Source organism: Nicotiana tomentosiformis, chromosome 6 (genome assembly GCF_000390325.3).
Source record: "Nicotiana tomentosiformis chromosome 6, ASM39032v3, whole genome shotgun sequence".
Taxonomy (NCBI): Eukaryota; Viridiplantae; Streptophyta; class Magnoliopsida; order Solanales; family Solanaceae; genus Nicotiana; species Nicotiana tomentosiformis.
In genome coordinates this window covers 126,518,601-126,531,939 of record NC_090817.1, presented here as the reverse complement: position 1 = coordinate 126,531,939, position 13,339 = coordinate 126,518,601, and the positions used below count along the sequence as shown (strand labels likewise).

Genomic DNA, 13,339 nt, shown 5'->3' with positions numbered 1-13,339 from the left:
TTTAAGCCCATTTTTTGGTTGCCAAACACTTCCACAAGTTAAAAACTGCTTAAAAGCTAGATTTGCATCCAAACAGGCTCTTAGTATTATTCACATGTCTTCTCAATCCTTCAAATCTCTAATTAAGTTGTGAATATTTCCTTCCGGAGAAAAAAAAGTCATAGTTAACTTTTCAGGGTCACGCAGAAGATCAAATAATCGAATGAAAGAGAAAAACACGTATTAATATGGTAGTATAATTAGATAAAAACTTATCGCACCTTTGTATACACCAAAATAATGAATGCACAAGTATCTTCACTTAATCATTATTAAGTGATCAGTATATGTTCTCATTCCAATTTTTAATTACTAAGATTCAATTATTTAATCTATATATCTATATATAAAGGAGTGATTTGGCAAGATGGTGTGGCATCTCTTGTATTGTAGGAATCCTATTTATCTTTTTCTCATTTTTTTTTTTTACTTTTCCCTTTCAATTTAACCATTTATCTTAATTTAAAAAATTTATAAACATTACCCACGCCTCTTCATTCATTGTGACTTCTGTAGGCATACAAAATTTAATGGATTTAAATTTAATAAAATGATTTGGACTATATATTTAAATATGTTAGTCCAACTAAATATTATGGACTAATATAATTAGATTAATTATATAGGTCCAAATATATATGGACTAAATAAATAAGTCTTAATCCATTGGGCTAATCCATTTAGTTGGACTACAAATAATGAGTCCACTTCATTAGGCCTAATATGCCATATTCTTAGAGGCCTAGTTTGGTGCCACGTGTCAAATGACGTGGCACGCCAAGTCAAACGGAAGAGCCAATGGGATCATAACACGTGTCAAAATTATAATGCATGCCAAGTCACATTAAAAGGATAATGAAACCGCGTCACGTGTGCAAGTGACATGTTCTGACCAATCAAACGTGGCCTTGTCACACTTCAATTTGATTGGTCGGAAAGAGTTTGTTCTTATCATAACTCTTCCTTCCCACAATTATAAATAGCGGTCTTCATAACCCAGAAAAAAATATCATAAGTTATAACAAGAAGCAAGAAAGAGCTAATGGATCAAACACTGCAAATTCCTCCACAAGTTTCAAGTTCAAGCAATCAAGTTCAAGTTCAAGTTCAAGCTCAAGAACGAAGAACAAATCAAGTTCAAGTTTCAAGCTCAAGAACGGAGAACAAATCAAGTTCAAGCTCAAGAACGAATAACAAGTTGAGATTCAAGGAGTACGAGTTCAAATCAAAGTTCGTGCTAGTTGAATTCAAGATCATCGTTCGTGGAAACAAATATAGATTCAAGATCAAGCTCAAAGGCCCTTGAATTTATTTTCTATTGGAAAGAAGAATCGGAGGATTCATAGAGATTGTACACTCAAATATTTGAAATAAAATTCTACGATTGTTGCAATATTTTTCAGTTTCGATTATTTTCCTAACGCAATCAGAATTTGTAGACAATAAATTTATAGACAATAAAATACTACGATTGTTGCAATCAGATTTGACGCAATCAGGATTCATATAGTTTTCTTTTAAGGACAAACTCACGAAGAGGCCAACTTAAGGTGCAAATGGACTTATATGTCCACCTTAAGATTGGAAAGTTATAGTTTCCTTTTAAGGAAAAACCCACGAAGAGGCCAACTTAAGGTGCAAAAGGGACTTATATGTCTACCTTAAGATTGGAAAGTTATAGTTTCCTTTTAAGGACAAACCCACGAAGAGGCAAACTTAAGGTGCAAAGGGACTTATATGTCCACCTTAAGATTGGAAAGTTATAGTTTCCTTTCGAAGACTTCGTGGACTTGACGACATTGACTTGAATATTTGGAAACTTTGAAGATTTGACAGACTTTGCAGACTTCAACTTGAAGAGTGGCGAACATGAAGACTTCAACTTTAAGATCGACGGATTTGAAGACTTCAATTTGAAGACTTGGAGACTTGGAGGGTTTAAATATTTCAACTTGAAGAGCAGCAAACTTGAAGACCGGAGGACTTAAAGATTTGGTGAACACGAAGACATAGTAAATCCCTGAACTTCAGTGCAAATACTTGGTAGCCTCCTAAAAGACTATAATCGCCCCATTGAAGACATTGGTTTATCACGAAGGCTTGCCCCTCTAAGTCATATGAGATCCAAAGTTCAAAAGAAGAATGAAATTTCAGCCTGATTTTCAAGTATTGTTTGAATGAATTACTTCCATCATACTTCATTTGGACAACGACTAGGGCATTATGCATCTTTTGAACTTATGCGACTGAACTCAGAATGAAACTCTAAGCTGCCTACGTACCTCGGTGAAGAGGATCAAGTCATACTGTAGTCCAGAATGGGTGATATTTTTTTTTCTCATTTTTTTTTATTTTGTTTATGTCCTAACTTTTGCCTAGGCCGCCCCTTTTGAGGTTTTCAACGTAGCGGACTTTTTTTTTTTACGTCCTAAATTTTGCCTAGGCTGCCTCTTTCGAGGTTTTCAACCTAGCGGACTCTTTTTTTTTATGTCCTAACTTTTGCCTAAGCAAACTCTTTCGAGGTTTTCAACCTAGCAATCCTTTTTTTGGTGGTGGGTCGTACACAGTTTAAGACTCATGCGGGCCAGGAGTGTAGGAAGATACAATTTATGCTCATGTCAAGGAGCGTTTCAACTTCAAGGATAATACTTCTTCGAAAAGTTTCCATTGATAGGGTCGATTCTCATGCCATCTGCACCAACCAGCTTGTAAGCCCCACTTGAGTAAACTTCTTGTACGACATATGGCCCATCCCATTTTGAAGTGAACTTCCCTACAGGTTTATGGAAAATAATTACGGGTCTTCGTACGGCAAGAACTTGATCCCCTACTTGAAAGGATCTCGGGCGAACTCTTTTATTGAAGGCGTGAGACAATCGAGCTTGATAACATTCAAGACTCTGTTGAGCTTCCAACCTCTTCTCATCAAGAGCCTCCAACTCTGCTAATCGAAGTCGAGCATTTTCTTCATCAGTGATCCTTTCTTGAATAGCCAGTCGTAATGAAGGTATTTGACGCTCGAGTGGTAAGACGACTTCGACTCCATAAATGAGTGAATAAGGAGTCGCTTGTGTTGGTGTGCAGTGAGTCGTCCTATATTCCTATAGAGCTTCTTCCATACGGTCATTCCAATCTCGTTTGGATTTGGAGACGACTTTCTTTAACAAGTTGCATAGAGTTTTGTTGAATGCCTCAGCTAGACCATTGGCGGCAGCATTGTACATCAAAGATTTACATTGCTTGAAGCCAAAGAGATCACAAATCTTGTTCATCAACCTATTATCGAATGGCTTTCCATTATCCATTATTATGTAACGAGGAATGCCAAAGTGATAGATTATGTTTACTCGGATGAAACTTGTAATATTTTCCTTCTTTACCTCCTTAAGAGCAACAACTTCAGCCCATTTTGAGAAGTAGTCAGTTGCAGCCAAGATGTATAGGTGCCCACCAGAGGACTTTGGTTGTGGTCCAACAACATCCAATCCCCAAGCTTCAAACGGCCAGGATGCCATAGTCAGTTACAACACTTCAGGAGGTTGATGAATAAAATTCGCATGGAATTGACAAGCCTTACATCTTCGAGTGTAGTCCAAGCAATCTTTTACCATTGTTGGCTAATAATATCCCATCCTTTTTATATAGAAGTGGAGGTTTGGTCCAGACTGGTGTGACCCACATACCCCAGAATGTGCCTCTTGCAAAGCTTGGAGTGCTTCTTCTTCCCCTAAGCATCGCAAGAGTATTCCCTCGAATGACCTTCTGTATAGAGTATCTTTGTAGTAAAGGAAGCGAGGTGTACGACGACGGATTTTAGTCCTTCTCCTCGGATTTTCTAGAAGTATCCATAGCATAAGTAGTCGATAATAGGTTGTCGCCATTCTTCTGTCTCAACTTCAGAAACATCAGCAAGATACTTGAGTTCATTTTCTTCACCTTCAGCCTCATCAGGCTTCTTGACATCGTAACTACCTAGAAGCTGATTGACCACTAACTGAGAGTCACCAAAGACTTGCAATTGCAACCGCTTCATTTCAACAACCATTTCGATCCCAAGTATTAGTGCTTGATACTCAGCAACGTTGTTAGAGCAGAGTTGCGTCAACGTAAAAGAGTAGGGCAGAACTTCACCTTGAGAAGTGATAAATACTACACCAGCACCAGCTCCTCCGCGATGTGCATCACCATCAAAGTACATCTTCCATGGAGGCTGAACTTCAATAACCATTGCATCCTCATCAGGTAGTTCGTCAGTTAGCTCCCACTAACACTTGTCCTTTTATAGGTATAGGGTGATCTGCCAAGAACGCTTGTCCTTTTACAGTTTTTTGAGGGATGTACACGAATTGTTGAAATTGGAGATACCATCTCACTAGTCGATCACTAAGAATAGGTTTTGACATCACAAACTTGATGGGATTTGCTTTAGAAACAAGACGAACAACATGAGCTTGAAAGTAGTGCTTCAACTTTTGAATTGAGAAGACTAGCGCCAAACACAACTTTTCAATTGGCGAATAATTCAGCTCGTTTGCTGTCATTATCCTGCTCAAGTAGTAAAGAGAGTTTTCTTTCCCCTCACTATTTTCTTGGGCCAACATCGCTCCAATAGACCTTTCTTATTCTGAAATATATAGTATCAATGACTTTTCAAGTATAAGAGCTGCTAAAATCGGAGGCTTCATCAAGTAGGATTTAATGCTCTCAAAGGCATTGCTACACGCTTGGTCCCATTTGAAAGGGACACCTTTCTTCATAAGGCGACTGAATGGTTGGAACCTCCCAGCTAGGTTTGAGATGAATCTCCTAAGGTACGCTAACTTTCCTTGCAGACTTTTCAATTCGTGAATATCCCGAGGTTCAGGCATTTTCAAGATTGCATCTACTTTGGCTTGATCAATTTCTATCCCTCGATGTCGGACAATGAAACCAAGGAACTTTCCGGAAGTAACTCCAAAGGCGCATTTCAATGGATTCATCCTAAGTTGGTACCTCCGGAGCAACTCAAACACCATTCTCAAGTCTTTCAAGTGGTCGCCCCTCTTTCTTGATTTTACCACTAAGTTGTCCACATAGCATTCGACATTTTTGTGGAGAAGGTCGTCAAAAATATTCTACATAGCCCTTTGATAAGTAGCACCAGCGTTCTTCAAGCCAAAAGGCATTACCCTGTAGCAATAAATTCCCTTGGGGTGCGGAATGCAGTAAGCTATTTATCTTTTGGTGCCATGCAAGTTTGGTTATAGCCTGACGAACTATCCATAAATGACATTGCCTCATACTCAGTAGTAGCATCGATCATCAGCTCTGGAATAGGAAGCGGGAATTCATCTTTGGGACACGCATTGTTGAGATCCCTGAAGTCGATGCACACTCGAATGTGGCCGTTCTTCTTCCTTACATGGACAATACTTGAAACCCACGTTAGGCATTTAACTTCCCGAATAAATCCAGCTTCAATGAGTTTGTTAACTTCAGTTTCAATCAGGGGAACCAAGTCCGGCCTAAAGCGCCTTTGAGCTTGCTTAATAGGGCGAGCGCCATTCTTGACGGCAATGTGATGGACTACTACTTTAGGGTCCAAGCCAGGTATTTCTTTGTAACTCCAAGCAAAGACATCCCTAAACTCCTTGAGTAACTCAATATAAGTGCTTTATTCATCAACTTCTAGTAAAGCACTTAGGTAGGTGGGTCTTGGTTTTTCATTAGTGACAAGGTTAACTTCTTTTAAGGCATAAATCGTTGCCTTCACCCCTTCTTCAAGTTCGGGTGGAGCATCTTTCGCATCTTCATCTTCTTGAGGATCCACATCGTTAAAGGATATATGATAACACGGTGAAACATTGTCCAATTTCTCGTCATCCTCCATTAGAGATAAAACACCATGTTCGCCTTGTGCAGTAACATGATACGAAGAACCCACACTTTCTTCGTCTTCATCACGTTCTTTAGTGTAGACCACAGTGTATGGCTTCACCTTCAGTACCTCATCACACGAAACCATGACTTTTGTTTGTCGCTTCATTCTAGAAGGAACCAAACTTTGAAAATCTTTAGAAATCTTCTGAATTTTGGGCAAAGCGGCTGTTTTTGTATTTCGATAATTTCTCTAGAACTTATTCCCCTTCTTTAATGGACCCAATCTCTCAAATACAGAAGTTCTCACAGTTGATTTTCCAAGTCGATCAAAGACAGAAGGTCTGTTAGAAGTGGCAGATTTGTCTTCTACGATGATATGATTGCTGCTCGCCCTTCTTATGGAGATGCGTACTGGTGACAGTTGCTTGTATCCCAAACCTTCACGTGGTTGCCTCGTCGCATCTTCTTATGGGAGCTTCCCTAACTTTGACTGCTCATTGGGATTATATCCAGCTTTTGCAAATAGCCTATAAGCACTAGGATCAAAACCTTCATATGTTCGCTTTATAGGGAGTGCCACATTCTGCAAACTATTTTGGGCTACAAACCCTGCAAGTGGCTTTGAGGACAACTTTACTGCCTCAATTCGTTTTACCGGAAGAGTTAACTCCTTTAGCATGTTAGTTTGGAGATTAGATGATTCGCCTTCATCTTTCTTTCTTTTAGGGACATATTGGAGTGCAGGACTTACTTTCTTGCCATAAGACACAATATCCCCTCTATGAGATTTATTCGTGTTGGGTTGTACCTCCTCAGTAACAGCTTTGGCTCTACCAGCAATCACCTCAGCTCTTTTAGTTGTGGGCTCACCATTCTTGCTTTTCATGTCTTCATCAGCTTTTAGCTCCTTCACAATGCGGTTCTTCAAGTAGAACTTTGCATCGGCGAAGTGTGACTCAGCCTCGGTGAATGGCTCATCATCATCAACTATCTTCTTCTCGACTTCATCCTCGTAGTACTTCAAACATTGATGGTAGGTAGATGGAACCACTTTATTCTCATCTAACCAAGGCCTTCTGAGCAAGACGTTGTATGAAGTCTTTGCATCGATCGCATGCATCCATGAACTTGATTGCATATCTTCAATGGTGATTCCCAACATGATCGCACCTATGGCTCTTTGCCCCCCTTGGTTGAATCCTTGGATCATCACATGACTTTTCAAGAGTTCGTTCATGGGAATACCAAGTTCTTTCACAGTGCGAATTGGCAAGATGTTCACTGAGGATCCTCCATCAACAAAAATTCGATTTACCCTTTCATCACGCATATAGCCAACCAGGTACAACGGGCGGTTATAAAGAGTGTCACCTAGTAGAAGGTCGTCATTTGTGAACATAACGTTTTCCTCGCACGTGTTAACTTCTTGATGGATAGACTCGATGAGCTTTTCTGGAGATGGTGCCAACGGTAGGTCATCACTTTTTTCTTCCCCTTTATCAGCATTGCAACAAGAGGCCTCAATACTATCACGGGAAATCTTCATGCGAAACCAACATGGCAAGAAATCCTCCAAGGTCACTGGATGTCGTGACTTTTGAGGATGGTGCACCTCCACTTTTTCTTTCTTCAAATGCTTAACTGGATTCTATCTCCTGTGTCTTTTCACTATTATTTTCTTTTTTGGTTGTTCTATTGATTCTTTTCGTGGGCTCCTTTTGTGGTGCCTATGACGAGTCACCAACGTCCAACCTTCATCATCATCAGATTGATTGACTTCAGCTTTGTCGTTCTCCAGTAATTCTACATCTTTACTTTCTTTAAAACCACAAAATTAACCCGGACTGAATGAGCAAAAGGTGATAGAGACTTGGTTTGCGCTTGCTTTCTCATCCTCAAGCACGATCTTCTTTTTGCGAGCCAAGTCCATAACTTTGTCCTTGAAGATAAAGCACTTCTCCAAAGGGTGGCTCACAAGTCGATGGTATTTGTAGTAATTCGGGTCATTTATTTTCCCAGCTTCATTTGGTCACTTCATCTCCAGAAGCTCAATGAGATTTAACTCGAGGAGTTCTTTAAAAATAGCTGGCACATCAGAATCCAGAAATGGGTACTCTTTCTCTTGCATTTCTTTTAGAGTCAACTTTCCACTTCGCTTATCATGAAAAGAAGTGGATTTCATACTCTGCTTCTTGCTCACTTTCGTCGTGAACTTTACAGGTGATGTATTGACATTCATAGCTTCTTTGCTTTCAGACTTGGGTACGAACTTGCCCCACTTCCTGACTTCTTGCTTGTCGTTCCCTTTGCAAGGTTCATAGATGGGCAGCCTTTCATTTCCAGCAGAGGTCATGCTCAATTCCATATCATGGGCACGAGTTGCAAGTTTTTCAAATGTGCTAGGCTTGATACCTTGCAAGATGTAGCATAATCCCCAATGCATGCCTTGGATGCACATCTCTATGCCAGAAGCTTCACTAAGCCTGTCTTTACAGTTGAGGCTTGCATTCCTCCAACGATTGATAAAGTCAATGACTGGTTCACCCTTCCATTGGCGAGTATTTGTGAGTTCCACCATGCTCACAGTGCGCCTTGTGCTATAAAAGCGATTGAGGAACTTCTACTCTAGTTGATCCCAACTATCAATAGATCTCGCCTCGAGGTCTGTATACCAATCAAAAGCATTTCCTTTTAGCGAGCGTACAAACTGTTTGACAAGGTAATCTTCATAAGTCCCAGCGTTGTTGTATGTCTCAATGAAGTGCACCACATGTTGATTTGGATTGCCTTTACCATCAAACTGTTGAAACTTTGGAGGTTGATAGCCAGCAGGCATCTTCAACATATTGATCCTTGCAATGTACGGCTTTGCGCATGTAAGGGAGGACTTGACAGCAACTTCATACTTGTTCTTAATGGTTCCTTCAATAAACTCTTCAGTTGATCGATTGGAATCATCCCTTCAGATGAGACAGGGATAGCCTTCGCGGATGCTACTTGTCTTGGGGGAGAATCACTCTCTGGAACTTCTGGGAGCTTGCCAGGTGCGTGGGTGGATTCTTCTTCCATCAAGATTCCTACCTTATCTGTTAGCTTGTCAATTCTAGCATCTTGATTTTGCATGTACTTGGTCAAGCCAGTGATTGCTTCCGTAAATGGTATTTGCTCTTTAATATACTTCATATAATCCGATCGCACTGATCCCAGATCCAAAAATCTTGTCTCACCCAGTATAAGCTGCTCAGGAAACAAGCCACCTCAGACACGATCAAAAGTCATATGTGATGCCACAATGGGCCAACAAGCTACCCACTCGAATGTAATACATAAGGAAAATGAACCCTGGAAGGGATTACTCAACCCACGCAACTAATTAGACAACAGAAAAGGTGTTATGAACCTTCCCCAGAAAATGGAAAACCAAACACACGAAAATAGATATAGGGGTCTGTAATCAACATCCCACTGTTGCGACGCGCAACCCGATCCAAACAACATACCCGTGGTAGCATGCCGCCCGATCTGCACAAAAAGAATCTATAGGGAAATACTTACCGAGCTAGAATGCTCATTACTACAAAATATCTGAATATCGGACATAAGCACGCTAAGTGCATCATACCATCCCTGGGAGGACCGACAACGCCATATGCTACAAAACTCAAGCACAACTAAGGTGCGATATATGATTTGAATCTAGAGAGCCATCTTGCTCATATAACACCATCCTTATGCGGAACCTCAACACATAAGAAAACTTACCAAGCCGTTTCAAAACTCGCACGACACAATGTAGTATTATATGAAATAGCCGGCGATGAAACGACATCCAACGTCTGAATACTCCTTCATAAGGAGCGCTATGCTAAAATGAACACATCCGGCGCGATATAGAGCCCACATTCATATCTAGATCCATCCACGGACCTCAAGCCGATTCGGATCGTACCGTACTAGTCTAATAATCCTTCAAGGGCTCATAATAACCCTTTTTCCCCATAACACACAAGAAAAACCATCATATACAGAACAAACCTTCACAGTCCACAATCAAATGAACCGAGCGCCCTCCAAGCATAAATTCTCACATGAACAATAGTACCGCAATCTTCATACTTGGTTCCAATCTTCAATCAATCAAGTGACTACATGTCACACTTATACAATCTCCCCGTGGGACGTGCTCCCACGACCTTCCACACCAGATAACAAGTCTGCACATCCATACCACCGACCGCACAATTGCTGTAAAGCAAATCAAAAATCCGAAATTACTATTCAAAGCCTCTTACACAGGACATCAATCTCAGGTGACTCTAAAGACTATACCAGCTTACTCTAACCACCTGAATCCTTTCCTACTCATCCGAGCTCTTGACGTTCTTGTCGACACCAAACTGCAACCTTGATCCACAACTTCTGAATCCCATGCCGATCACTACACTTAATCATGCCAATGCGCAAGAGTGAAAAAATTTCATCTTAACTTCCAAATTATTAATAGGGTAAACACTTCATCATATAGAAACCTTTTACTTAACTCGTTTCAAGAGATCTATTACAACACGTGACTGAATTCTCATATCCGCAGAAAATACCAACCTCGAGTAGTGGTCTAAACTACCATAACTCTTCCGGGATCCATCTGCACATAATATGCCATAATACTAGAAAGCCTCCAAATAAGATCAGTTACGGAAACCGTCAAACCTCGCATGTACCGTCACCAATCACATGAGTAACCCAACACACTGAAGGAGTTGATCATTGCCATCATTATGCCAATTCAACCATTGCTAACCAGACCCGACTTCTCCTAACTTACTCTAGATCTTCCTTAGAAATAACAACAACTCCTTTATCAATATAACGAACTCAATCCGCACTCATCCCGAGTGACCCCATTTCATGAGGCCACATTGTTCCCAAAACCCACGAACCATTTCATATCCTCCATGTGTGCATAATCGCGTCTTCAACTGATATACCCATTCTGATGACTCTTCTATAAGTCCAAAGTTACATACTCCCTTCCTCTTATGATACCCCGTAGACCAAAGGTAACAAAGAACACTCCAAGCTCCTTTATCATAATCTGCTGCAAAAGCTCGATATTCAACCATACCATAGACTCGAAATCCTTAGACACCACACCTTAACTTTTGAATTTACTAGGACCGTTATTGAGAGTCACCCACTCTGACTTGGTCCCGAATATAATCAACTTCAAGGCTCTACTAGCACATGAACGCCCTCTCAAAGAAGCACCCGGCTGAATCATCTTCCTTGAACTCGCCTCTACATGAAGCATAAATCCTGAGTCATCCCAAAGCCTGAGCATGAGTCGATAAGGCCAACTATAGCATGCATTCCTCAAATCGCTTACTCAAATTACCATTGATGTTCTCTTTCCTTAGTCGTAATAACCCATCAATATACCGATAACCAGAAATCTTATAAATAGACGACCATGCAATCCAACTGTAGGCAGTGGGACTCTCCCACTTAGCTTGAAGCTAATATTGTATAAACCTGGAACCCACCAAGATTCTTCCTTCATCGACATGATCTAGCACAATCAACCCTCCAAATTCCTCGAAATCCTTCCATTAACCTTTAATGAACACTTACCACTAGCCACATTTACATATTCAATCTCATTCCGGGTAGCCAGTAGAATTCTTCGTAGAAGCTTCATCAACACCACGCGACTGCTAACATGCTCACAGGAGATAACCCACCCGTGGAAATTCCATACCGATATCCTCCAACAACGTTGCATCGAGTACAGTTACCGTGAAGCCAATAAACCATCATGAGCCCGTGCTCATTCACCAGTTGTACAGGTCCGTTCACTTATCATGGACATCAACCTAAGGTGCGACAATACATTCCAATCCAAAGTCATGTTGTATCCTTCTTCGTATCAAGTAACTCCCTCCTTTCACAAGTGCATGGGCATTTTCTAGAAATTTAAAATAAAATACAATAACTGTCCGGAATACAACTTTGGACAGGAAGACAATACAATACTCTGAAGGAGACTCTGCTGATTGCGGGTCGTACATAAGCTGCAGCTCACCTAAGTCCTCGTAATGACCGAGCCTATGCGCCCACAAGTTCACTTGTCATATATGTACCTGTACAAATGTGCAACAAGCGTAGTATGAGCATGTAAATCAACGCGTACCCAGTAAGTATCCCGCCTAACCTCGAAGAAGTAGTGGCGAGGGGTCGACTCGGACACTTACTATGGGCTATAATCAATATACCAATGATATGATAAATTATGGATTTTTATGAAGCAGCGGTAAACACAATAACATGAGACAAGTAAATAGTTCTCTTGTTAATAGGGGATTTCCAAATTTATTTTCATCTTTTTAACAATTTATATCTCCGGCCAATGAGGCCATATCAATTTATCAATTTATCTCAGACCAGGGAGGCAACATCGTTATTTATAAATTTCAAGGCAAGCAATACAAGCATGCGCAAATCATGCCGAGGTCGTACGGCCCGATCCAATAAATATTTAAACTGTGCACTGCCAGAGGGTCGAATGGCGCGAACCATAGATGCATCTATTTACTACCGAGGCACTCGGCCCGATCCACAAATAATAATTATTTTCAAGAAAACACAAGTTTCTCATTTACAGTCAAGTATCTTATACAAACCTTCAAGTAAGTGAATTTAACTTTACACAATTCTTTTATCAATTTCTATCATGACTAAGTGATTATATTAGCAAGTAAGGACACAAACATTCCAAGTATAGCATGATATGGGTCCTAAACTACCCGGACAATAGCATAATAGTAGCTATGTACGGACTCTCGTCACCTCATACGTACGTAGCCCCCACAATTAGATACAAACCTTTGTTTAATTCACCTATGGGGTTAATTCCCTCTTACAGAGTTAGAAAGGAGACCTACCTCGCTCTGAAGTTCATAACCGGATCCCAAGCCATTCAATCAACTCAAATCGATGCCCAACACTCCAAAACTAGTCAATAATTATGCAAACCCATTAATATACACTGAAATTCTCAATATAATCCAATTTATAATAATTTCTAACCCCCGATCGAAAAGTCGATAAAAAATCACCCTCGGGACCAGATTCCGAAATTTTTCGAAGATAAAGTTTACCCATAGCCACGAACTCATATATATAATTTCCATCCAATTCCATAACAATTTTCGTGGTTAAAATCCAAGAATACCAATTTCTAGGTTTCCTACCAAAACCCCACAATTTCTACAAATTTCCATATCTAAATCCATATATAAACCATGTATGTAACTCAAAACTAGTAGAAATCACTTACCTCATGCTTTATGATGAAATCCCCTCTTCAAAAGCTCAAACAATTGCCCCAAGCTGTGTGAAAAATGGGTGAAATGAGCTCAACCCCTGTTTTAAAGCAATCTGC

The 13,339-nt window shown here is 40.3% G+C and overlaps 2 protein-coding genes across 2 annotated transcripts; both read right to left on the bottom strand.

Annotated features, from left to right (window-relative positions):
- Nucleotides 1-1,055: 1,055 nt before the first annotated feature.
- Nucleotides 1,056-3,344, bottom strand: LOC138894731 (uncharacterized). The gene is made up of 3 exons (XM_070179459.1): nt 3,161-3,344; nt 2,956-3,073; nt 1,056-1,188 (listed from the first exon to the last, which is right to left on the bottom strand). Exons 1-3 carry the CDS (start codon nt 3,342-3,344, stop codon nt 1,056-1,058), a joined length of 435 nt encoding a protein of 144 aa, XP_070035560.1.
- A 1,904-nt stretch (nt 3,345-5,248) lies between these two features.
- Nucleotides 5,249-7,444, bottom strand: LOC138894730 (uncharacterized). Its single transcript, XM_070179458.1, has 3 exons — nt 6,887-7,444; nt 5,762-6,010; nt 5,249-5,668 (listed from the first exon to the last, which is right to left on the bottom strand). Exons 1-3 carry the CDS (start codon nt 7,442-7,444, stop codon nt 5,249-5,251), a joined length of 1,227 nt encoding a protein of 408 aa, XP_070035559.1.
- Nucleotides 7,445-13,339: the final 5,895 nt, after the last annotated feature.

What these genes read in the sequence shown, in the direction of transcription:
- LOC138894731 (XM_070179459.1), bottom strand. Translation starts at nt 3,344, where the DNA reads ATGGATAATGGAAAGCCATTCGATAATAGGTTGATGAACAAGATTTGT. An exon ending in CAAACGAGATTGGAATGACC is followed by an intron (nt 3,074 to 3,160) that starts GTATGGAAGAAG and finishes ATGGAGTCGAAG; the next exon opens with TCGTCTTACCACTCGAGCGT. An exon ending in GAGGCTCTTGATGAGAAGAG is followed by an intron (nt 1,189 to 2,955) that starts GTTGGAAGCTCA and finishes TCCGTTCTTGAG; the next exon opens with CTTGAAACTTGAACTTGATT.
- LOC138894730 (XM_070179458.1), bottom strand. Translation starts at nt 7,444, where the DNA reads ATGAAGATTTCCCGTGATAGTATTGAGGCCTCTTGTTGCAATGCTGAT. An exon ending in ATGAAGTCGAGAAGAAGATA is followed by an intron (nt 6,011 to 6,886) that starts GTTGATGATGAT and finishes CTGAAGGTGAAG; the next exon opens with CCATACACTGTGGTCTACAC. An exon ending in CGATTTATGCCTTAAAAGAA is followed by an intron (nt 5,669 to 5,761) that starts GTTAACCTTGTC and finishes GAGTTACTCAAG; the next exon opens with GAGTTTAGGGATGTCTTTGC.